The sequence below is a fragment of the Choloepus didactylus genome, chromosome 2 (genome assembly GCF_015220235.1).
Source record: "Choloepus didactylus isolate mChoDid1 chromosome 2, mChoDid1.pri, whole genome shotgun sequence".
Taxonomy (NCBI): domain Eukaryota; kingdom Metazoa; phylum Chordata; class Mammalia; order Pilosa; family Megalonychidae; genus Choloepus; species Choloepus didactylus.
Genome location: NC_051308.1, coordinates 133,432,769 through 133,457,927, shown reverse-complemented (window position 1 = coordinate 133,457,927; position 25,159 = coordinate 133,432,769). Strand labels below are relative to the sequence as shown.

At 36.6% G+C, this 25,159-nt stretch overlaps 1 protein-coding gene across 8 annotated transcripts in view; it reads left to right on the top strand.

Moving 5' to 3' along the window:
• Window positions 1–25,159, top strand: part of NTNG1 (netrin G1) — a 377,727-nt gene that overhangs the window by 308,496 nt on the left and 44,072 nt on the right. For 2 of the 8 annotated variants that reach the window (XM_037826498.1, XM_037826499.1), the window contains exons 6-7: window positions 15,979–16,146; window positions 21,387–21,521. The exons of 1 other annotated variant lie outside the window; for it this stretch is intronic. In XM_037826498.1, coding sequence (XP_037682426.1) covers window positions 15,979–16,146; window positions 21,387–21,521 — 303 coding nt within the window. Of the gene's footprint in view, window positions 1–5,906; window positions 5,973–8,246; window positions 8,307–15,978; window positions 16,147–21,386; window positions 21,522–25,159 lie in introns of all 8 variants that reach the window. 5 more of the 8 variants (XM_037826505.1, XM_037826500.1, XM_037826501.1 and 2 more) reach the window with 5 other exon arrangements.

Sequence of the window (25,159 nt, the reverse complement as noted above, 5' to 3'; positions counted from 1 at the left end):
TCGCTTCAAGAATGTAGATGTCGTTGAGATTTTTTTGGAAGACCGGGAATATCAACATAGAGTGATCCAACTAACCCCTACACTTCCTGGGAACACTTAGGCAGAGTTTTTTGCTTGGAATTGTAGGAAGATGTTCCCACATGTTTTACAAATGGTGACTCTGAGGCTCAGAGTGGTCAAGAACATGTCCAAGGTTGTATGGCCAAGTAAGCCTATCTGACTCCAAAGGCTGTGCTCAAAACATAGCAAGTGAAGGAGACTGGAAAAGAAAAATTATAGATTTATTGACTGCTACTCAAGACTCTTTCCAATCCTACTCCACTGCACTTTAGAAGACCCATTGATCCCTGAATTAACCCATTTCAGTGTAAAATAAACACACACACACACACACATATACCGTGCCCTTCCTATACCACCAAATGTCTCTGACATTCTGGAGAAAAAGGAAAATGTATAGATGTCTGATATATTATAGAACATGAAACAGTTCACAGAATTAGCTGTGCAAATTGTAAAGCATGGTTATATATATTCTGTGACATAAAAAATCCAAATTTTTTTTTCTTTATCAAGAAAAACACTTGCAGCCAAATAAAATTCTTTTTGCCATCTCAAGGAGAGAACTACCACTATCACATTAAACTGTATCTTCCCCACCAGTTTAATGATGCTGTCTTTCTGAGAGTTGAAGCTCACTGTGAAGATGGTAGGATTACCTTTACAACCTTAGGGATTTCTCTGGAGAGCTTTAGGGTTTTCCGTAGATTCCTTTCTAGGCATCAATAATATGGATGCCAAATTCCTTGAGGAACCACAGGAGTAACTATAAAAACCAAAAGGGACCCAGTGATTTTATCTCCATCTCCTCATTTCTCCTCCTCCTTATATTCTCCTCATATACCCCTGGACAAAGGATGTTTAATAAAGTCTCACTAACATTTATGCAGCAGTGACTTTTCATCTCCACAGTGGTACCCTGTTTCTTACCATATTTTAAAACCAAAATCATAATCTTAAAATTATTATGGCTAGAAAACTTAAAGAGCTACTTATCCAACTTAGCTTTACAGATTAAGAAACTAAAGCTTAAGTGACTTATCTTAACCATATGGATGGAGATAGAGGAAATATTCCATCTTAAGACCCAGTTCACAATCTAGGACTCTTCATTCTGCCATGACATTAGAATTTGTTTGCTCATTTAATTAAATTGCTCAAGTATGAGTTAATACATGGTAGACTATTCTAGAAAAAAATCAGTGAACTTTCCCTTTGAACGGAAAGCATGGCCACATTTTAGTCTGTCCTTGAAGGATGTCCATGAAATATATTGAAAACTGCCCACCATTCATGCTTAGTGAACGCCATGTATGATAGTATTCTAAAGCAACCTTGTCTCTAAAGCTTTCTTTATAAATAAAAAGTCTTTATCTTTCTACTCCAAGCTTGCTTTTCAGCTTGATTCACTGTGGCACCAGTGATAGGATATTAGATTTAGCAATTCTAACACCATTCTCTTCAATCTACAGTACACAGAGGAGAAAAACTTGCTCCCAGAATCTCATTCAGTAACTAGGATCTCAGTCAGTTTTTCTGCTTCATGAAAATGGATCTCAAGTGCCACAACCAAATTGTTATATAAAGTTGTCTGAGGAGTTTTTTTTTTTAATAATAAAAAAAAATCAGAAAAGATCCATATTCGATTTATATTCTAAACTGATGTGCTTCTAAACTAAAAGATACTTAGAAGTTAACATTTTTGCTGATCTTTAGTTTTTCAATGTTGAAAATCAAATATTTCCTTTGGTATCCAAAAATAATCTCCATTGCTTTCTGAACAATACTATTAATCATTGTAGGTGCTAGAACTGTTCCCTAGGGTGGATTATATCTTAAGTGAGCTTTTATACCTATAAGGATAATTTACTGCGGGAACAACTGAGATTGCAAAAAAGTACTGGGAACACATCATTTTCTCTACTCCAACTCAGTAAGAGCTACTTATACTACAGAAATCTGAATTTTATTACAATAGCAAGCACAGGTAGAATAAGAGTTTACACTTATTGAATGCTCACTGCAATGCCAAACAAATCTTAACTCATTCTGTATTAACAACAAACAGAAAGAAGTATCATTATCCCCATTTTACAGAAGAGAAAGCTCACGCACAGAGAGTCTGAGGAACTTGTCCATGTACTAAAATGGGCTTCAAAACCAGCCTGAGCTCTCTTTACGTAAATTTTCCCTAAATAGATACGGGGTTTTAAGGTTCCCCATAGATGTAATTTGAAAGTTCAAAGGTGATAATAGAGTAATAGCACTCAAAAGGCCTTTCAGATACTTTGTTTATTTTTGAAGGGGTCAGTTGTGTGATACGTGATTGTGAACTCCATATTACATATCACCTCACATATGTGAACTCCCAGAGACATAGTCTTTGGAGTTCCAGTCAAGGAGATCATCAAGACAAGTTCAGTCTGGGATCCCAAAGAAGGGATTTCCATAAATGGCCATTCCTGGATGATTTGGCCCTCTACAATCCCATTGGAAGCATGTGGTGATTGCTTCTCTCATCCCCATAGTCATTTCTGAATTCCAGTTAAGAGTTTCACTTTGAAAATCAAAAGGTCCATAGCCAAAGCATGCAGCAATAATTTTCTCTTCACACTGCAAATCCCTGGTTCCCTAGGTTTTCCAAGGGTGTGTCTCATCCCAGCAGGCTTCGTTCTTCCCTGTAGTATGAGCTTGCTAGGCTATGAGAGAACCACTGGAGTCACAGACCTTGACGGCTGAGAGAAATCTTAAGATATCTCCTATCCAGCATCTTCATCTTACAGATAAGGACACTGAGGTCCAGGGAAGTTAATACTTCCTCAGTGGCAGAGCTGGGACCAGACCTCTATCTTATGACTCCCAGTTGTTGCAATCAACAAACCACTATTCTAAGACTTCCATATTGACCCCAAAGATTTTACTTAGTTCATTCTTGAAATAATGAAATTAATAAAATTGGCAACTGTTCACCCAAAAGAGCAATCTAAATACTTTGGATGTACTTTATATATATAGATATATATATTTTATATATACATATATTTTTTAATTTGCAATTTTAACTACTTGAGACAAGTGGTCCATTGGGTAAGAATTCTCGGAGGACTTTTGTTATGCAAATATTTTCACTAGAATTTGATGTGACAACATAGAATTTGTCTCAATTTTATTATTAATATGGCCTCTAAAATGCGCAATTTACTTCTGGGAATTAAACATTTGTTAGTAATATGTGCTGCACCTTTACTACCTGCCAAGCTCTTGGAGTAATCAGAGAGTAAGCGGCTAATTTAAGATGTTTTCTTTTTTGAATCTTGCAATTATAAAACAAATTAGATTTTTAAAAAATTAAGATGAGTACTAAATTAAAAATATCGTGATGGCTAAATATTACAATGTGCATTCACAGATAGTGATGCACTGTAGTTTAGAGGCCACAAGTTTTCACATCTATTTTTTGGGGGGGCCACATTTTTCCTCTCAAGTAAAACACACAGCATATAAAATTTTGTTCCACTGGAGATATGCATAGATTAAATTTAAATTTCTATGTGATAGATGCTCGTGGTTGTGAGTTTTTATTGTTTGGGAAGGTTAGGCATCCTACATAATGAAAAATATTTGAAGAAAATATCTGATTATATTCCCAGGCAGAGAAAAAGGGCTACCCACCCCCAATAAACTATCTTCAGTACATAATACAGAAGAAAAGTGTATTCTAGGTAGGGTACGGATTATAACTGAGTTGTTTATCTTGACAATTCCAGACAGATCAAACAGTTCAAAAGTAGAATGGCCTAAATTAATTTTTTTTACATTAATTTTTAAAATACATATAGGAACATCCTTAAACTAGAACCTCGGGATCCTGGGGAAAAAACATACAACATTAAGAAAAGAGCTATCCTAAAACATAGGCATAAAACACATTTAATATATTGAAATATGGAATAAAATTTAATTTAGGAGTTAATTTTTAAAACTTTTTCTAACTTGACTTAATATAAGCTTATTTTCTTGAAAATTTGGCTATGTTCATTAACAAAATAATAGACCATATTTTTTCATCTATTAAGGCAAATTAGTAACTAAATATTTAGCATTAAATTTACAAACATTGTCCCTGCTTAATGAGTCACTAAATGTTTAACATTAAACTTACACGCATCATTCCCACTTATGACCAGTATTTGCCTCTACTGTTACTAGAAAGAAGATGAAGAGAAACATTTCATGAAACTGATATTTTCTTAATTTGATGCCAATAATATGTATAAATATATTCTTCAAATAAAAACATTAAAAATGATTTGAAAACTTTAATAAACAAAAATTTTCTAGGTATAATATGAAGTCCCTCAAAATGCAAACTTATAGTTTTTCAAAGCCAATCACTGGGCATCAAGTTGGCTTTTTCTATTAATACCATATCTACCCAACACTAAAATGCTCAAGTGAAAAGCAACATTTAGTCAATAATTTACATATTTCCCCTACATGTTACCAAATATCTATTTGTTTAGTAACACCTGGACACAGATGTAGAAAAGTACTGTTCTTTTGCATTCATATTTTTGACAAATATACTAATATCAATATCGATGTTAAGATTTCCTTTGCCTTTTATATATATGTGTGTGTATTTTTAACAAATATTAAAAATTGAAGTTATATGAAAGTCCCATGTCTTGCAAGAATGTTATTCTCTATAATCTAATTATGGAGGAAACAATCTGATACCTGTTTACAGCAGCTTAGCCGCTTGATATCATTATTCAATTATCAGATATTTACTGGGGCCCTCTGCAAGCTTTGCCCTTCCTCAAAGAAATCCAATCTAATTAGGGAGAACAGAAATGAACTTATGAAATTGTAACTAGCAATATTAAAACTCATGCCTGTACACATGTCAGTGAGAAATCAGGGCCACAGGCGGTACTATTCTGCAGGAGTTTAGAGGTGAGAGCTTTCCTTATGAGCTTGCGTTATTCCAAAGGACCACACAGGAGACGTGGTTTTGAGCTGGCCTCAACCTATGATAGGATTTGAACCATGAAATGACTGCCTTTATAGTCATGTACTATGCACCTTACCAAAATAATTTTAAAGCATCAAAGCTGTTCTCCTGCTTTTCCAGAGTCATTTTTTTTATACTGGTGGGTCTAAGAGAGAAATATCGATTCTAAAATTAAACAATGCTTTCAATTATTTCTGGATTTGAATAAATAACCTAGAAACATATTTTGAGATAAAAACATCATGGAGACATATACACACCATACATATAAACCTTAGATATGATTGGAAGCACCTTAGAATATTCTCCATAAACCAGAATCATCAGTAATCTTTGTCTTCCTTTTTCTGAGAAATGACATAAATAAAAATAGGAAAGATAATGGCTCACACTTAAAACATAGCCCTATGTATCTCTCATGGAAGACTAATGCAACCAGTTCATATCTGTAAATATAAATTGTGAAGAATGGAATCCTCAAGTGCAAAATTATTTCTTTTGTGCTATCTTCTAGTTTTAGGCACCAGCTTTACATAACAGTTTGAATTGTAAAATCCCTATTTTGGTTATTTGTGTAAGAATAGTCTACCTTATTTCAAAAGTGAATGTATAGCTTTGTTAGGGAAGGGGCTATATATTTAATGTCCATTCAATGTTTTGGGAATCATCAATTGCTTGTTCTTGTTTGGTGTGGAAGTTTTGTAAGTGCATCACAGGCAAGTTAAAGAGCAGATACGTGGTTTGTGTTTTTGTCCATATAATTTTCTGTTTAGACCAAATGATATTATAGCTGAAAATAACATACCCTGATTTTTCCTGATGCATGCAGATCCTCCAAAGTTTAATAGGATATGGCCGAATATTTCTTCCCTTGAGGTTTCTAACCCAAAACAAGGTAGGAGCATGTAAAATTCCTACTAATATAAAATCCCATGTTTAGGGGGGGAAAATCCCATATGCTGTTTTTCAGCACTAAGTAAGAGAGTTATCATGAATGCCATGTCTTTGAAAGAACTATAATTCAAATCTTTTCTCGAATGTGAAGAGTGTCCCAGAAACATTATAGCAAAAGATATAGAAAAAAATTAGATGGCATTGAAGCAATAAGCACTTTACCAAATTTACAACGGATTTGAGTCCAAAGAGAAGCCTAGAATTCCACTGCCATCAGAGGGTGGCATATAAATGTCTTAAAACTCATTAGTTTTACTTTTCTTAACCCAGCTAACTGCTACCTCAGTTGTATTGAGAGTCAGGAAAGATACATAAAGGCACAACTGTGACTCCTAACAGATCTGTTTTCCTTCTTTTACTGTTGCCCCATACTGACTTGCAGAAATTTGGAGCAATCAGTCTTTCTTTCGCTCCGTCTCCCCACCTCCCTCCTTCCCTTTCTCTCCCAACTCTCTCTTCTACACCACAGTAAATTTTCTTTCTTGGGACTTTCCCCTTTTAATTCTCTATCAATTAACATTCATTTTTAGCAGCATTAACAGCAACCTGTTTTCAGTCTGTCCTTAGAACAGTAATTCTTTTCTGACTTCTGTCTTCAAAAACGACGACACTGACACATTGACAGACAATCATGCAGTTATCACGGGAAGAAACAAAACTCTTAAAACCTGGGCAATAAAATTCATAATATGCAGTGTAATGTTAAATTCACATTATCATCTAGCTTATAGATAAACATAGTCATATTTAAATATGAGTTTATTTTAATATAAAATTGTATTCTTTCGCCTTCTTCCTATTCAAAAAAAAAAAGTACATCTTCAGCTTCCACTTTCCTTGGTTATATACAGGATGTTCCTTTTAAACTCTAATGAATACAGATGGAGGAGGAAATGAGCAAAAGGACTAACCAGGAAATAGCTGCTAAGCAAAACAAAATATATTAGCAATTTCTTGAGGAGTCAAATTGGAAAGACTGCATTTTCAGTCCTTGATCAGAGTGATGAAATCGAGACTGTCCTAGATACATATATTACTAGCAAATAGAATTATCTTAATCTTCTGCTCCAAATGAATATTTTCAAGTTTCTGCATACATGTGGAAGATGAAATACAGATCAAGCTCATCCCTATTAGTATAATTCTATGAGGATTCAAGGGAGGGTTTAGTGGCTTTATTCCTAGCTAGTTCAATGAGAGCATCTTCAGTGAAATGTCACTCAGTAATTCCCATTGAATTTTGTACCTCAACAAATTATACAAGCAGGATCTAAGACTTAACACTTCCACACAGTAAGTTTTGAGCTGAACAAGATTATGCATTGCTCAAAACCTGAAACAAACCCATTTAATTATTTTGCTGTTTTCTGTGTGTCACAGGACAAAAAGTTTTAATATCTTTAGGAAATGTCAGTTACATTTTTTAATAATGTGGATAAAAAGTTAAATGAATTTATTTGAGAAACAACACAGTTAAATAAAGTGCTTGAACTTGAAATTTTAGCTAAGACCAGTTCTGTACAACCATAATTTATGTTGTCAGCATCTGCAAGAACTTCAGGCTCTATAGAGCTCTTGCCGTTTTCACTAGCAATTCTTCGTGAATACTTGGAAAAGAAATGGCAGGCAAACCTAGAGAGAAAACTCTGCCATTAACAAAATGATATCCCCCCCAAGGTAATAAATACTTAGAAAGAAGTCTGCATTTTATGAAGATACATATGTTCATGGTGTTTGAGACCAAGGTCCAGATGCTGCTGAATGGCTGGCCATTGTGACTGTGTTCTGTGATGTCTAATCAGTTCACTGAAAATAGTCTAATGGTTTAAATGTAGCCGAGCTTATGGTTACCCAACCAGCATGGTGAATTGAGGCAATGATATTGTTAATTAACTCAACAACGAGACTATTTAAAAGGGGGACATTCAGGGATTAATATGTATATTGTTACTGGAACAGTCCTTACTTCACTGGATTCTTGATTAAAATGATAAATTCATTTTGCCTCTGAAAATATAGCTTAAACTTTATTACTGATGATGAACCATTTTCAGCCAAAGTCTTCTCTTGTAATCGAATTAAATGCCCAGAAACAACAGATACAAAGTCTCTTAATTTAGGGCTACTTTTCAAGTGGGTTGATAATAAGTTAATTACAGTTTGAAAGTTTCACTATTGTTTCTAATTTACTGTTCATTCTTTTAAACCTATCCAGTTGCTCCCAAATTAGCTTTGTCAACAGTTTCTTCTGTTCAAGTTGCAAACCACAAGAGAGGTAGGAGTTCTTGGATTCATACAGTGAGTTCATGGTGTTATGTGTTGTGAAACATTGCACTGTATGAATCTGGAATATCTGTGAAGTGTACCCATCAGCTTCTTGGTGAGGCATGTTGACTGACACCAATTGATGCATCAAGTAATGCTGGGAATGTAATCTGTAAGAAAAAAGTGCTTCACTCGGAAATTTGACCATAATTAAAAACGCTGCAACATTTGTTTTTCTGAAAGATTAATGTGTGAATAAGAATGATAACAGTTTAGGTTTCTGTTTAGAACATGAATGTTAGAGTATTAACATTGTTACTCATGTGCATTGAAAATAAGGAAACCCACTTAACAGTGAGTTTCAAAGATGCTTTTCATGAGAACAGAACGGAGCCTCCATGTATCATGTCCATTTCACCTTGTGACAAATGAAACGTCTTAGAATTTATACTCCCAAACATTTATTTTGAATGAATTTGAACAAATACCAGTGAAGATCTGTACTGGGTTAATCATTGCTTATGTTCCACAAATAATAGTTATATTACTTTCTTTACATGAAAGTGAGCAGTCTCTCATCTGTGACTCATGAATGGCCCATTCCAGCTAGCATCTGTCTTTCACAGAATGAAGATTTTTCAGGAAATATAAAGACTCCTGTTTTTATTTCATAATTTTCTTTTAAATGTCCTGTGTGACAGGTGTGTCTTGTTTTCCACCGTCAACTGTTGGGCATGTGTCATTTTTTTTTCATGAAACACTTCTAACAAAGAAATATATTTATTAACAAAATCTGAACTTAGTTTGACCCACTTGGTGAAAAGGACCATAATACCTTCCCTATTCCTTATTGAATTTAGTCAAATCATACTCAAGATGTTAATCAATGTTAAATTAGTCCTTCTGTGGCATATAGAGAAAAGGAAGAAACTAGTCAGAAGATGGGAAAAGGGAAACTGATAGTACTTAAACTGTATGTTAAACTTATCAGTGATTTTAAATGTATTGCAGCGAAGGTGCCCTTTTGAGGAGAATCCAGATGGATTTGAAAATTGGGGAAATAAGTTCTTTAGGAAGAGCACAGCCACAGGTTTATAGGGTAGCAGGCTGATTTGGGGTTATCGTCCAGGCGGTAACTGAGACCAGTAGGATGCTGTAAACCCACAGAAAGAAGCCAATGGATGAAGGAAAAAGGAAGCAAAAGGGACTTTAACGAAGCCCATCTCTTTTATGTCACATCAAGCATGCTGTATATACAAGAGGCCTCTTGACCTGGAATTTGACTCTGCATCATTCAATCTCTGGTTTCTTGAGGACACAGCACTAATGAGGTCTTAACAGATCCACAGAGGTAGGAAGTTAGCCTCCTAATGAAGTGGTCTTATCATAGAAAAGCCCAACTTGTGATCAAGTAATGTGCATGAAAGAGCTACAAAAGCTACATGAGGATGCAGGGGACAGGGGTGGAGTAAAGATCTGGAAAATGCTAGAGACTTAATTTCCATCCCTGGAATAGTCCCTTAGGCCCCCAGAAAGATGCATAGGTGACTGTTTTAAAGCAGGAAAGGAAAAATTATTTTGAAAGTTTTAATTATTTACCTCTATCTCAGGTCGTTTTGCAAAATTCTTTCTTTTTGAGTGACTGAGATGAGTTTTCACCAGCTGTGGCTTAGAAGAAACTTTCTTTATTTGGCAAAAAATATATACCTGTACCACACAGTACTGTATGTTGTATTTACAGTAAAATAATACCGTCATTACAGGAAACATGGGGAACGTAAGAAAGAGGAACAAGGGAAATTTTAGCTCCTCCTCTTTTTAACACTCTGTTTCTGCTATTCTTTTTACCTCCAACATTTTCTTTTCCTAACCTGCTCGATTCTTCTGTAGCTAGCCTCAGTCAGAAAAAGCCCTTTAAACCTTAGAAGAGGTTTGGGTCTTTACTGATCTGGAAAGCCAAGTTCGAATTCTCCCCCTTCCAAAGCACCTCTAGCTAGACTTTATTGCTCCTAACTGGCCTGTTACAAAGTACCATATTATCATAACTGCCTTATGTTATATGATACATGCAATATCACATGTATGTGTATATATGTGTGTGTATATGCATGTATATATATTTATCCACAAACGTATGCCATACACACACACACACACACACACACACACACAAACACAGACAATCTTCCACTAGACCAGAATGGGAAGCGATGTGGGGGGTGTAGTTTTGGCCCCACACGAAGTTTGGAAATCTCTGGAGACATTTTTCATGGTCACAGCCTGGGGGGTAGGAGGTGGGGTTGCTACTTCACCTAATGGGTAGTGGGGAAGGATGCTTGTAAACATCCTACAATTCACAGGGCAGCCCCCACAGTAAGGAACTATTTGGCCTAAAACATCAATAGTGCCAAGGTTGAGAAATGCTGCACCAGGCTCTGCTAGGGCAGGGACTCGGTCAGGATGTCTGCTGGTGCACAGTGCCTGGGACAGGGCAGTGCTCAATAAATAAGTATTGCTGATGCTTGCCATGCCACACCATGAAATTGTGTTTTAGAGACCACCTCTTAGCTTGATTTATGCAACAGTAATAGAACAGGTCTGAAAAACAGGTATATATACATATATATAGTCTACAATGGAATTTAAGATTGAAAAAATATTATAAAACCATAGCAGTTTTGGGAAATCTGCCTTTCTTCCCCATTTATTTCTGCCTAAACTGGTCTGTGCATAGACATATTGTTAACTCTCAGCTAAAATAATCTCTAACTCGGTTATGTCTTTTTTGTGTGTTGGTCGATTTTCTAAACTCAGTAATTTATAGGATATAGCCAGGCTCTCTTACGGAATTTGAGAGGTGGAGGAATGAATGTAAGCATAGCTTTCTTCCTCTGTCTTCCTCAGTATCCAAAATGAAGGTGCCTCAGGATCATCACTGATTCATTTATTTATTCATTGAATAACATTTTTTGAGTACTTAATTTAAAACAGGTGATGTTTTAAGCTCTGCAGTTATATTTGTGAAAAAAAAAGCCACAATCTGTGATTGTGTATTTATACTCAGAGTATAGAAGGAGGTTTTTAAGATAAATTTATGCTTTTCAGATGTTATATACTCTATGCAAAAAAAATAAAGCAGGATCAAGAGATTAGAGGATTGGGGTGGTTGCACCAGGACTGTTATTTCAAATAGTGATCAGAGGAGATTTTTTTCTTTAAGCAGAGATCCAAGAGAAATGAGAATGCCAGTTATGGGGATGTCTGGGGGAAGAGTATTCCTGACAGAGGGAACAGCAATTGCACAGGCCTTGGGAAGTTTCTTGACATGTTTGAAGAGCATCACGAAGGCAGTGTGGCTAGAGGACCAGGAGAAGGATGATGGCAATGAACTCTGGAGGAAGCTTGGGAATGAATGGACTCTGTTGTTTATTCCAGTGAGATGAGCAGCCACTAGGATTGCAAACAGAGCGCTGTCATGGCCAAATTTGAGTTTTGAAAGGGCCACTCTCGCTGCTGTGTGGAAGAAGACTGTTGCAAGGATGGAAGCCTAGAAAGCAGTTTAGAGACAATGACAACAATCTAGGTGAAAGGTACCTTTTACTAGGATGGTAGCAGTGGAGAAGGTGAGAGGTGGTAAAATTTGGAATGTATTTTGAAAGCCAAGAGGAGTTGCTGATAGGTTAGATATAAGGAGTAAGAAAAAATGAGTGGTCAAAACAACTCCAATAATTACAAATTAAGCGATTGGAAGAATGGAGCTGTCATTTACTGAGATGGGCAGCCTGAGTGAGGAGCAACCTTGGGAAGATAACCCAAGAGCTCAGTTTTGAACATGTTAAAGTTGAGATATTAAATGTCCAAACAGAGATGTATAGAAGGTAGTTGAATACAGTATATGAGTCTGGACTTCTGCGGAGATGGTCCAGGCTGGAAGTGAATATTTTGGAACGGTCAATGTATAGATGGCTTTAAAAGCCATGAGCCTGGGTAAATAATCACCTAGGGTGAGCAGGCCTAGAGCAAGAGGTCCAAGAACGAAGCCCTGAGACACTTGAAGAGATGAGGACAAAAAGCAGAGAATAAAAAGCAAAGGCCATTAGGAAGGATGAGCACTAAGAGGGAGTGGTGGCCCAGAAGTCTCCAGTTTCAAGGATTCCCAGGCAGTCCTAAGGGCCCCTTTGAAGTTTATGGTCACAAACTTAAAAGTGAAATTTGTTTTAAAAATAATTGGAGAAAAACTCCACATTTAGCTGCTGGGATGTAGACATGGAGAGATGGAGAAGTTGGATTTAACCAGGATCATGTTTTCCGAGGAAACCATGACAGAGATAAAGGGAGAGAGCAGGAAAGGAGATGAGAGTTTATTAAAGGAAGTGATTATTGTAAGGATAGAGCATGGACTCCATGCTTTGTAAGAACGGAAGTAAGGACCTAGAGGGTCAAAGAATTATTGAATTATTAACGTCATCCCTTCAGGATCCTTAAATTATAATGAAGCTCGAATTACATTCTTAGTGGGGTTCTATGCCTATGTGGAATACTAGTTACTAAAGAGTGGTAAATTAATAGGATACTGAAAAATAACACACCAGTCAGAATAATTATTTTTAAATGCCTTACATTTATGTAGAGATCTCATGTTTTCCAAAGCCCTTTCCAAGATCTTTTCCTCATTTTACCTCCTCAAATATATCATGGCCAGACGAGACAGCCTTAACCAAGTTTCAGAAGAGTCTTAGAAGTCTTAAAAGAATCAAGTTACTATTAACCCATGTCCTAGGTCATAAGACATTTTAAATATCCACCTACTTTCTGAAATAAGTTTATAGTATTGTGCCTTTAGCTGAGTGTGGTTTCTTACATAAATATTTAACTTTTCCTATCAAGAGTAATGAAGTAGTTTTCAAACCAGATCCAGAAATAATATCATCATGGACATGTATACTATTCATTAAATTCAAAGAATAGTAGGTAACTATATCACATTTGACATGTCCATGGATATTCATGGAATGGGTGTTGAAAGTGTTGGGTTTGAATCTCTTACAGATACATTCTTTTTTTTCTTTGATAAATCTTTCTCATATGGAGCTCAGCATGTAGTTCTGGTTATTGGACAGATCCTAGAGAATTCTTAAGAAACCCTACTACCCTCAAGAAAGACTCAGTGTTATAGCCTGCTGGATATTTTTCCTAATTCCCCTAAAGTTAAATGAATATTTGCTTTACCCAGACCTCTTTGTGACACTAATTTACTGTCTGAGAGTGTACTATTTTATTTTCTAGGTATCTTATTTGTCTAGTTACTCTTATTTGTTTCATCCACTGAACAAGTTTCCTGACAACAAGGACTTCTTTGTAGTTCCAAAAGTTCCTAGAATAAAATCTTTCACATAAAGGATGCTTTGGAGAAAGAAAAAACTGGCTTAATTAATTTAGGTGCACCAGGGACCAACATGGGGTGGAGAATGTGAAGATCCACAACCGCTAATAAGGGACCTCATCCAGAGGAGGGAGAACCTGAGGCCAGAACTGTTATTGCCCCACTCCTCAGGAGTTCAGGATAGCTCTGGAGATGTCCTGCAGAACCAGTTTGGTTTGGAAATTTGGACTTCTTCCCTGCAACCACTGCTTCAGGGAAGCTCTAGGCCAAAAAGATTCTCCCTGGTTCAAACCTTCAATCAAAGAAAGATTTAGAGGCTTCTCAAGGTTCCCTAGGGGGTTAGAAATGTCAGTGTAAACAGGTGCAAACTCAGAAAAGTACAGTGGAATTGGGGTGAAATGCCTGTTGCTGTCTAAGAGCATTTAATTTGATGATCTATAATTCCATTAATATTAATACTATTAATTTGGTATGCCTCAGCTCCTAAATTTATTTAGGTATTTTCGTATTCTGGCTCCCACATTGAGTTCCAAGGCCTCCTTCCACCAGGACTCTCCTTCTCCCTCTGGCTCCTCCCGGAAAGCACTGCCATCCCCACACCCGGCACACAGATAGGCAGTGATTCAGCCGACCTCACATAAAGGAAGTAACTTGGCTTCAGGAAACTCCCCTGCATGCCTCTCTTTTAAAGCCTCTAGTGTCTACGAGCTGCTGACCCTATTCGTGGGCATTATCTACTCTTTGCCATTTCCAATATCCTTCTTTGCTTCTATCCAAAATCAATTCTATGCCATCAGAATTCTTTCCTCGGCTCTCCACTGTAGTAACCAGCTCTCCAAAAAATGAATCCACACTGTGGTGATGACTGATAGCATGCTAAAAAATAAAAATAAAAATTAGCCACCCCTCCTTTCTTATTCAACAAGGTTTATTAATTTTTACTCTGGTCATCCAAATGCAATTGTTCCCAAAATTTTGTCTAGGCTAAAGGGGTAACTCAGCACCTAATTTAGAGCCTGGCACATTGTAGACAAACTCAATAAAATATTGAATGAATGAATGAATGATTGGGCTCAAATCGTGACTGTGTTTGGCATCCTAGTAGGATAGAATTAAAAGCCAGACAGATTAATAAGTGGAGTATTTGTAGACAAATAAGGCTTTGCAGTATCATGGTTGACCTTCCTTCCCATATTTTGAGAAGGAAAAATGTATTTCCCACCTACTTATCCTTCACCCTTCTTTTTCTATTTTATTTGGCAATTATTGTTACCAATAGAGTCTTTGTCTTTACCATTTCTTTTAAAAAGATTGCAACTAACGACTCCTTGATTTGGTTGGGATGAACACAAGAGGAAATCTAGTCTATCCACCCTGCCCCCCCCCACTCACCCCCCCCCCCCCACAAACACAGTTCCCCAACTACTCTCACCTTTGTTTCATCACCCTACCTAGTTCTTACCTCATCCCTAAGCCTCAGAGGCACCTCCAACATCTTGGAGAGACAAAGGAAACAAAATCTGGGGCTACAGTAACTGCCTGACCTGTCTTTCGTCAAAGACTTAGCATGAAACTTGAAAGAAAAATCTGTCTTAAGACTAATTTTTTCTTACAAATAATCACCCTGGTTTTATTTTGTTTTGTTTTGTATTTTCTCTCACACTTACACATGCAGATTCAATCTAAAGACAGGCTTACTAAAGCCAAGTTCTCCTGTTAACACTGGGGAAAAACTGAAATAAAGGAGAATTGTTTAGTTGTCTAGATCCCTATTTTTTTGTCATGATTTTTGTGACACCCTGCCTGAGCTACTGTCTTGATATAAATGACAGCAAGACTCTAAACAAACGCACTGTGGGTGATGGCAGACTCAGAACTAGGTGCTCACATGCTTCCCCTGCTCTCTTTTAAGATTGCAATTATGAAGAAAATAAAATGAGGAAAATGATGCAAAGCAGTAAAGTATCAGTGTGTAAAAATTAGACTTTTGCATCAATGGAAACCAAGCCTTCCCAAATTCTAAAAGGTATACACCTGCAAATGCTTATGTTCATCTTCTCTGCCAAGAATTAAGCATTTTTGGTCATGTTCTCAGTGTCCGACCTTTCTATGCTGCTTGAAAGAGATGCTACTTCCATCCAGTTATATCCATCTGTTGTTACCACGTGTCGTGCTGAATCACGTATATGTCTTGCCATTCCACAATTTTTTCTCCATCCCTCATTTTATCCAAGCATGTAGTGTGCTATTACTCTGCTACTGTATACACTCTGTATACATTTCTGTTCTTCCTTGCAAGACTGTGAATGCTTCGGCCACTCCAATCGATGCAGTTATATCGATCTGCTAAATACAGTCATTTGCGTGAGCTGTAAACACAACACTAGAGGGCAGCACTGTGAGTTATGCAGGCTGGGCTACTTCAGAAATGCTTCTGCACAGCTGGACGATGAGAATGTGTGCATAGGTCAGTCCCATTATAATTTCAGCTATTGTTCTGTGCCTTTTGAGCTATGGGGAGCTATTTAGGATGGAGATGCTGGTGATTTGCACCAAGGCTGAGCAAGAATGAACTTCTCAATGGAGCAGCCATCCCTGTGATAGTCTTTAAATTCATTTGTGCTGGTTGAAATCATAGTTGGGGGACTATTTGAATCCTTATGTTATTCTTGTTTTAAGGATGATCCAATAAAAACAAACAGGTATAAGAGCCACGGAATTTTCTATCTTTATTTCTTCCTCCTTTCTCCCTCCTTCCCTCCTTCTCTCTCTCTCTCTCTCTCTCTCTCTCTCTCTCTCTCTGTCTCTCTATCCTTCTTTCCATGATATCTTAAAACCTGGTAATTTCAACCTGATCTTAAAGTCCAAGTTGTACATTCAATTTAAATACTGGAGACTTACATGGGATTTAATTATAGGTATGAGAAATTGGGGTACAGAATCGTGCACATAATTGGTGGTCAACAAACATTGATTGTCATTTGCAGCTAAAATCTACTAGCAGCTAGTAATGTGAAGTTTGCCTGATTTTTCCACCCATAGTGATGAAATTCCATTTATTGAGTTTTCCTATAACTGCAGAAAGGAGGAGTGATTTCTCAAAACTATTCTAGACAATCAGTTCTCTTAGTTGCCAAGCCCAGAAACCTGGGTCCACAGGAGACCCTGTAGTACTCTTTCCCTGATGAGTGCTGGTTGTGTATTGGTGAAGACCAGGGGTCCTTCTCCCAGAAAAAAAGTTTCTCCTACCTTTTGCCAAGTGGACCTGTCTTTTATAAAGGGAGTCAATGGGAAAAATAAGAAGCAATAAATGGAATTTCTCTTTATAGCTTACTTTGAAGAAATGTGTATATTCAAAATACTGAAGGATATCTGTGTATCTGTTACCATATCATTAGGTAGCTATATAGGCAACCAATTCCGAAGGTAGAATTTTTCAAACAGAGATTAATTGAAATAGAATGGACAAACTGAGCAAATGACAAGTGATCTTTCATCAAAAAAGAGATCCAATAAATCTGCATTTTTGGGATCATTGTTCTCTGATTGGATTGTCAAGTTTTTATAGGTACTTGCCAAATGTCACATGAAAGAGCTGTACAAGTTGTTTCTAATTGAATTGGGCCAAGTATACATCATACTATTCATAGCTACAGTATGTTTTGTTTTTCAAAGCATTTCCTTATTTATTATTTGTGAATTAATGGAGAAAGCACTGGATTTAAAGGCTGGAGTTCTGGGTTCAAGTCCCAGTTTGCTAATAGTTATGGGCCTTAGGTAAGTCATTTGAGCCTCCTGGTCAAATCATAATTATTTGGGAGGAAACACTTCATAAACAGGAAATACTTTGTAAACTGTGGACTGACTTGTAAATACGTTTTATTACTTAACCCTGATTACAAAGCAGTGGGGTAAGTATTACAATGAAAAATTCCCCTATTTTCTAGAAAAATAAGGCAAATTGACCCAAACTGTGTAGGTTTAGTGTAAGGATTTCCCGACTTTAGAGCTTAAGGGCTGTCTCCCAACTACCCTGACACAATTAGCAAGGCTAAGCTTGTCAGACTTTTACTTCTGTTATGCTTTTTTAATTTGTGTTAAGCAGCAATTCCACTATGAGCTTATATACAGAAGAAATTCAATTGCCTTCGTGACACTTGGGTTACAAAGATTTGAGGATGCTAACAAAGACCAAAAGGCATATAATTGTCTGAATATTGAATTAAGAGTTGCATTTCACTGAATGCTGTTTGTAAAATTATATAAATGTCATGCTATAAATATGGAAATTTATAGTTGAAATTTAATTAAAAAACAAAATATATATGGGAATTCAAGAGTCAAACCTAATCATTTTGCAAAACACAAAAAGTTAAAATATTTTACTATATTAATTTCATATTATTTTAAAGAAATCAAAGAAAAGGGCCTTAAAAGAAAATGTTTTATTCTATAAAAATTCTCCAAGCAGGTAACAACAATATCTCAACTTTACTCAGAATATTCTATTATTATGAAGTTTGGCCTTTCTCCACTGCTAAAGTAATCTATTGATATATTCCTTTCTAAGTCTAAGTGGTGCAGTTCTGCTGTAAATCCATGTCTCATCATCCACAGACTAGAAAACATCCCACTCAACTTTTGTCTTTTAAGTCACAGCAATTATAGATGCAAAATGAAAAGCTTAAAAAAAAAAAAAAAAAGTATGTACACTTTTGGATTTATTTTGACTTTAAAAAATCAAGAGTACTTGTTTTCTCCATTGCTAGAGTATTTGTTAATTAACATTATAAACCTTTATTGAACTTTATTTTATTGAGACAAATGTGTTTCTGTTTAATATTTTATACTCTTCAAATCCAGGAGCGTTCTTGATAAATACAAAGATGAGGAAGCATTTTAAGCTAATTAAAATCAGCTACATTCCCCACATCAACAAAATTATTTCCTGAAATCATTGCCCGTGTTCTAAGTGAGGAAATTATTTTCAAAAATTTTGAACTGAAGGCGTTTGGCTATCTGGTATATGCTACAGTCTCTCTTTTATCTATGGTCCATATACGCACAGAGTGAATCAATAACAATTTCAAAAAGAGTAGTAGATTCCTCTCTCCCTGCTTGAGGAGCCACAGATGGGGGTTACTGGGGCTACCTATGCCCAAAGCTGAGACCAGAGTTTGCTTTCTAAGGACCCTTTGAAGCCTGTTGCTCCATTGCCAAGGTTTGCCTTACAAAACAAAATGAGCCTATTCACTTTTTTCCATGTTTAAGCTCCTAAAAGGGCTTGAGGCAGGACTGAAAATTAAATTTAAGGCAATACACCGCAAGCAGTTGAGAGTTAATTTTTATACCGCTTTGTATGAGCACACTAATGAAAATGAATGGGTATTTACCCAATTTATTTTCACAAAATTAAGCACTAATTTGGGGACACTTTGAACTTCATCTAAGTCTTTTCTGAATTTAAAAAAAAAAAAAAAAGTCTACTTTGTCAATTCTTTAACAATGCTCTGTAATCAAATTCACCACCCTGGCTGTAAGGAAACAGCCCATGTCTTTGACACAAAATATAAACTGTGTTGAAACAGATGTCTTAAAATACTTGCCTCATTTTATATTATGGCAAATAAAAAATGCAGCTGTCTAGTCCATTGCCACAGTGATTGCTGCTTTGTGATTACTGGTGAATTTACCCTTTTTTTTTTTTCATACAAATTCCAAGCATAGCCATGTCTCCAAAGATGCATGTAATTACCCTGTGATGGCACAGCAATTACATGAAGATGACACCCTCGCTTGCTTCTGTTTCATATAAACTCAAGCATTAAGCAGAAAACTGGAGGATATATGGTTTGTGACCTTGGGTAATCACTGCTGATAATCCCTGCTAACAAGATTTACATCAGAAACATGGGGTTTGGCACTTGCTGCTAAACGTATCTCAAAGTTTTAATGCATTATTTTTAATTTCCTTTGAAGCCCAAGTTCAGTTATCAAAGGTATCCCATATAGAACAAAGTAAATGTGACACTTTTAATATCTATGAATCAATTGCAGTGTAATTTTTTTATTAGAGAAGTTGTGAGTTTAAAGAACAATAATGCATAAAATACAAGATTCCCATATACCACCCTATTATTATTTCTTGTGTTGGTGTGGTACATTTGTTACAATTGATGAAAGCACATTTTTATAATGGTACTATTACTTATAGTCCATGGTTTAACTTATGGTTCACTGTTTGTGTTGTGTAGTTCCATGATATTTTAAAACTTTATTACTGTTTCTAAATATTTTAAAATACCTCCCATTACACATACACATTAAAATAGAAAGTACATTTTCAAAATCTGATGTATTAAGTCAAACTATCAGAGGAGAGAACATTTTAGGAGTTTATTTGCTTTTATTTGTACTTGGATATATCAATATATACAAATATACAAGTCTCTGTATCATAACAATGCAGAACTTAAAAATCGTCTTAGTTACCTAAAATAAAGCATAAGGTACTCCACATTCTTTGAAGAAATTATCTAATTAGTCTTTAGGACAAAAAGAGTTACAGCTAAACCCCTAGATACCTCTATAAAATTAAACCCTGGGTTTCCATTTTTATTCTAAGACACTAAACTTAATTATATTAACCTGAAGATCTTAGGGCTTCGCTCGTTTGATTGGTTGGTCATTTGGTTGGTTGGTATGATTTCATTTGTTTTTTAACAAGGGCACCTCTTAATGGATATTTTTAAATAAATGAAATCAAAAGATGGGGGGGCAGAATAACTTGCCAAAGATTACATAGTGAGCTAATGAGAAAAGGAAGTTTGGGCCAAAAATTCCAAAATTTTGCAAACTAGTTGTGCTACCTTCCAAGCTAATGGAAGCCTAAGGAATTCCCATTTGTGGTTCAGTCATAAAGCATAACAGATCTCCAGAAGCAAAAAAAAAAAAAAAAGGCCTATATAAGGAAACATGATGGGTCAAGAAAATATTCAGTTTACTTTTTATCACACACACTCATATTGTCCCACTGGCAAGCATTATAATGAAAATTATGTCTCATATTATCCCTATGTTGAAATTTATTTGGAATTGCAAAATTTGTTTTCCTTTCATGATTGTTGATCTAGATCGCATAAAAGCTGTACCAATTTGCTTAGCAGATACAATATCTAAAGCTCATCACAAAATAGTATGTACATAAATAAGTTAAGGTCCTATCCCAAATCATAAAGTAAAACTCTCTTTGAATGAGCAAAGTGCATTATATTGCACTTTAAAAATGTCAGCAGTTCTCAAATATTGAATGTAACAGATAAACCCATTTGAATAATTTAAAACAGATTTTACACTGATGGCATATTGATTTATCCTTGCTATACAAACTTCTCATGGTATTCATTAAACCATCTAAAAATGCCCTAACAAATGGAATCTCCATTATGATCTGTTAGCAGTGAAGAGCATGATGTCATATTTCCTTGGAAGTTTTCAGTTGATTTCCTCCCGTATCATAAAAATGATACCCTGGAAGTCTGAGCAAATAAACAAATGGACCTGAAATAGCTGTATTCGCCAAAGCATTTCATTAGTGGACATCTTTCCTTAAGTAAGTGATGCATTTAAGTAAGTGACACTCCTGTGTTGATAACCTATAAGCCATATGGACTTGTCTCCAGCTTGTGTGTTGTCTTGTTTCTACAGAGTGTTATTGTAACCCTTTGGGCTCAATCCATGATCGTTGTAATGGCTCAGGATTTTGTGAGTGTAAGACTGGAACGACAGGGCCTAAGTGTGATGAGTGTCTGCCAGGAAATTCCTGGCACTACGGCTGTCAACGTAAGTAACTTTGGGAGCTGCCCTCTGCCTGCTGCAGCATGGCTGATTCTGCTTGTCTAAGCCAGTGCGTGCAGCTTCTCAGAGCAGAAAAAGATCCAAACCCCTGACAAGCTTTAAAAGCTACTTAATGTCCCAGCTTGTGGATAGGAAAGCAATCCATCAGCTGTCCAGCCAGCTTCTTTGAAGCCCATCTTCATCCCCTCTGATGGCTGAAGCAGCTTATATTGAAATATGGTACACAGATCCGTGTACCTGGCCAGACCATAAATTAAGTGACACAATAGGGAGCCAGCTTGGAAATGCTCACCACAAAATGAAGGGTGATGTGTATGTGGTTAATATATGTCTTAACTGAAAGCTACCCTGGAGCTCCAGAGTTCATAAATTAAATGGTATCTACATAACTTATTACAACCCTTGCTATCATGCCTATCACTGAATCTTAACCAAAAACCTAAAGGTAATAAATCGAAGGGATATTTAAATGCCAGGGTAAAACAAATGAAGAAAATCAATATTGATTTTAAGCCTCTGAGGTTAGGCACTGTGCAGTGAGCCTTAGACAGATGCCATTTGGTTCAGCATAATTTCTCTGCAGATTAGCAGGCCTTCTTAAAAGCTTGTCAAGGCAAGTAGCATGTCGATGTTTGCAGGGAATGGAAATTAACAGATCTGGGCAGAAGCTTGCTTCTGTCATTCATAACCTTTTTGCTTTTTAATTCTGCACTAACTTTCCAATCTGTCTATAGATGGTCAACTTACTAATATTATAGAACCAAGAGACACTCCTCTAGAGCAGTGCAGTCCAATAGAAAATAATGCAAGCCACATATGTCATTTTAAATGTTCTGTTATACACATTTAACAAGTAAAAAGAGATAAAAATTAATTTAACAACTTACTTTATTCAACTGAAAACATCTGAAATGTTATTGTTTCAACCATATAATTAATATCAAAATCATTAAGGAAATATTTTACATATTTTATACTGTCTTTGAAATAGGATGCACGTTTTACACTTATGGAACATCTCATTTAGGACTAGCCATATTGAAAAGTTTGGCTAGATTGGACAGCATGGCTCTAGAGTTCTTTCTGCTTACTTCTCACTTGAAAAACTGTTAGCATGCAGGAACTGTCTAGGGCCAATTTCTAACAGGGCTATATAAAATGCTGTATCTGCTACTTGTGGAACTTACAGTTATCTGGCAGCTACACTTCTACATCAGGTAAAGGCAGAGTGAAATTTGTTGTCATACAAATGCTGTGCACAGCAACGAACCATGATTATAGGTGGGGAAATTTGTCATTGCTTAGGGAAGGTGGAAGTGAGACACAAGAACTGGGGGTTGAGGGCCTCCAGCCTTGCTGTGAGGGAGCATCAAAGACTGTCAGATAGTTACAAGGCACATCTGCTTTGGACAAGGTAGAGGTTTAGACTCCCTACACACTGTAGTTTTCCAGAAAGCACTCATCTTTAGAGGTCGAGATAAGGTGGTGGATTCAAGAACTAAGTGAGGAGCCAGGATTCAAAGGGTTCTTGGAACATCTGGATGTCAAGGCCCAAACAGGTCATCAGTCAGGAGGAGGGAAGGAGAGACAGACATAATAAGGGCTGAAACCAGCACCAAGACTCAAGATACAGGTGTGAAAAGACTTCATAGTTGCAGAAAGATTCATGCATCTTCCTGATGCAGCAGGACCCAATCAGTGGATTCATGGAATGTAATCGGAGTGATGCTTTGGAGAAGAAAGTAAACTGATCTAGCCTTATGGGACATCCAAAACTGGTTTACCCTAATATTTCTATATTAATCATTGGAGTATTATATAAAGATGAAATGTCATCATATTTTCCCTTTTGGAACCAGAAGACTAGACTTAAGCTTAGCCCTACCACATAAGGGCTATGTGATAATGCAAATCACAGAACCCTGTGCCTCACCCTCCAGCACCTCATATACTTATTATGTGTTTCAATGAGATTATGGCAGTAAATTCATTCATTCTCTTGAATATTTGTTGAGTATTTATTTGTTGAGTTAGGTGTTGGGCTAAGACTAAAGAATGCAAAGATGAAGAGAAAGAGCTTCTGTGGACTTGAGTTCACAATCTGGAGTGAAAGGTTGACAGGTAACCCAACAATTATGAGGTAAGCAGAACTAAGAAAGAGTATGTACATGCTGTTGGGAAAGCCCAGATGGAGAAGTAGATCTTTGTAGAAGAGGTCATATAGTACTCCTACTGAAGGACTGGTAGGAGATTTTGAGGATGAAACTTTTTGAGCAAAGGTGCATGAGCTAATGCACCATATTTCAGAAATATCAAGTAGTTTTAATATGATTGGGAGATAAAGGTGTGTGTGTGTGTGTGTAAGGAGAGAAGAGATTGGCAAAACACAAACAGGGACAAAATGATGTGGTTTCTTTAATGCCAAGCTAAGGAGTTTCATCTCTTCAGGGAGGGGACATGAGGAGCAACATATGGAGGTGATATGTAATCCATCATGTGGCTTTAATCAGAGGAATGAAAGGATCAGATTTCATTTTAGAAAAATTATTTAGGCTGTCATTTTAAGGAAGGATTTGGAGGGGATGAGACTGGAACTGCTGTAAATTTAACATATTTTAAACACAGCTTGGGGCACACATTAGATTTTTCTCACTCTGAAATATTCTTTCCTTCCTTCAGAACCACCTGCATGAGCTAATAGTATGTATTAAAATATAGAAATCCTTCTGTACTAGTTAGTAAATGACCTCTGGCCCAGTATCTCCAGGTACTCTCCCTGGGATCTCTTAGACCACTCCCAAGATCCGGTAACTAAAGGGTAACACCAATCAGAGTGGGGTGCCTCCAGCAACCACTCTAGTGTTAGAACAGGTATCCATGCAGATTGTTTGATGCTGGTACATTGCTAAATCATCTTCATAGCACCCCTGTGTCCAAACATACATGAATGTACCATAAATGCACCTCAAGTCAAAAATGCCCTCTATACATATGTGCGCGCGCGCGCGCGCGCACACACACACACACACACACACACACACTTCTGCTTATGCTGAGTTGAACCCATCAATGACGTGACCGCATCCTGGTGGCAGTGATAATAACCTGGCAAATGAAGCCAACACCAAGATGAAAAACAGTGGCTGGCAGTGGCATTGACTACAATGAACTGAGAATAGACAGGGAGGACTTGCAGTAGGTAACACAAAAGAGTCCTAGGGATCCAGGCATGGCTCCAGTCCTCCAGGACACTGGGAAGAGGAGCAATGTGGCACTGCAAACCAAGGACTTGGGTTTGCAGGCAGGAAATAAAGAAAGGGATTAGTTACTGACATTGTCACTTGCCACCTATAAGTGGAAGTATAACAAAGTGAATATGCACATAGGCTCTGGAGTCATACCTGTGTTTGAATCCCACCTCCACCTCTTATTATCTACAAACATAGAGGAAATTACTTGGACTCAGGGTTCTTTTTTTTTTCCATCTAAAAATGGAGGTAATAATAGGACCTAATGCATATAAGAATTGTGCATATTCAAGGAAAATAGTGAATGTAGATCTCATGGTACCTAGAGAGCACTCAATTATTATTACTGAATTCCAAACAGATGTCGATGGGCCA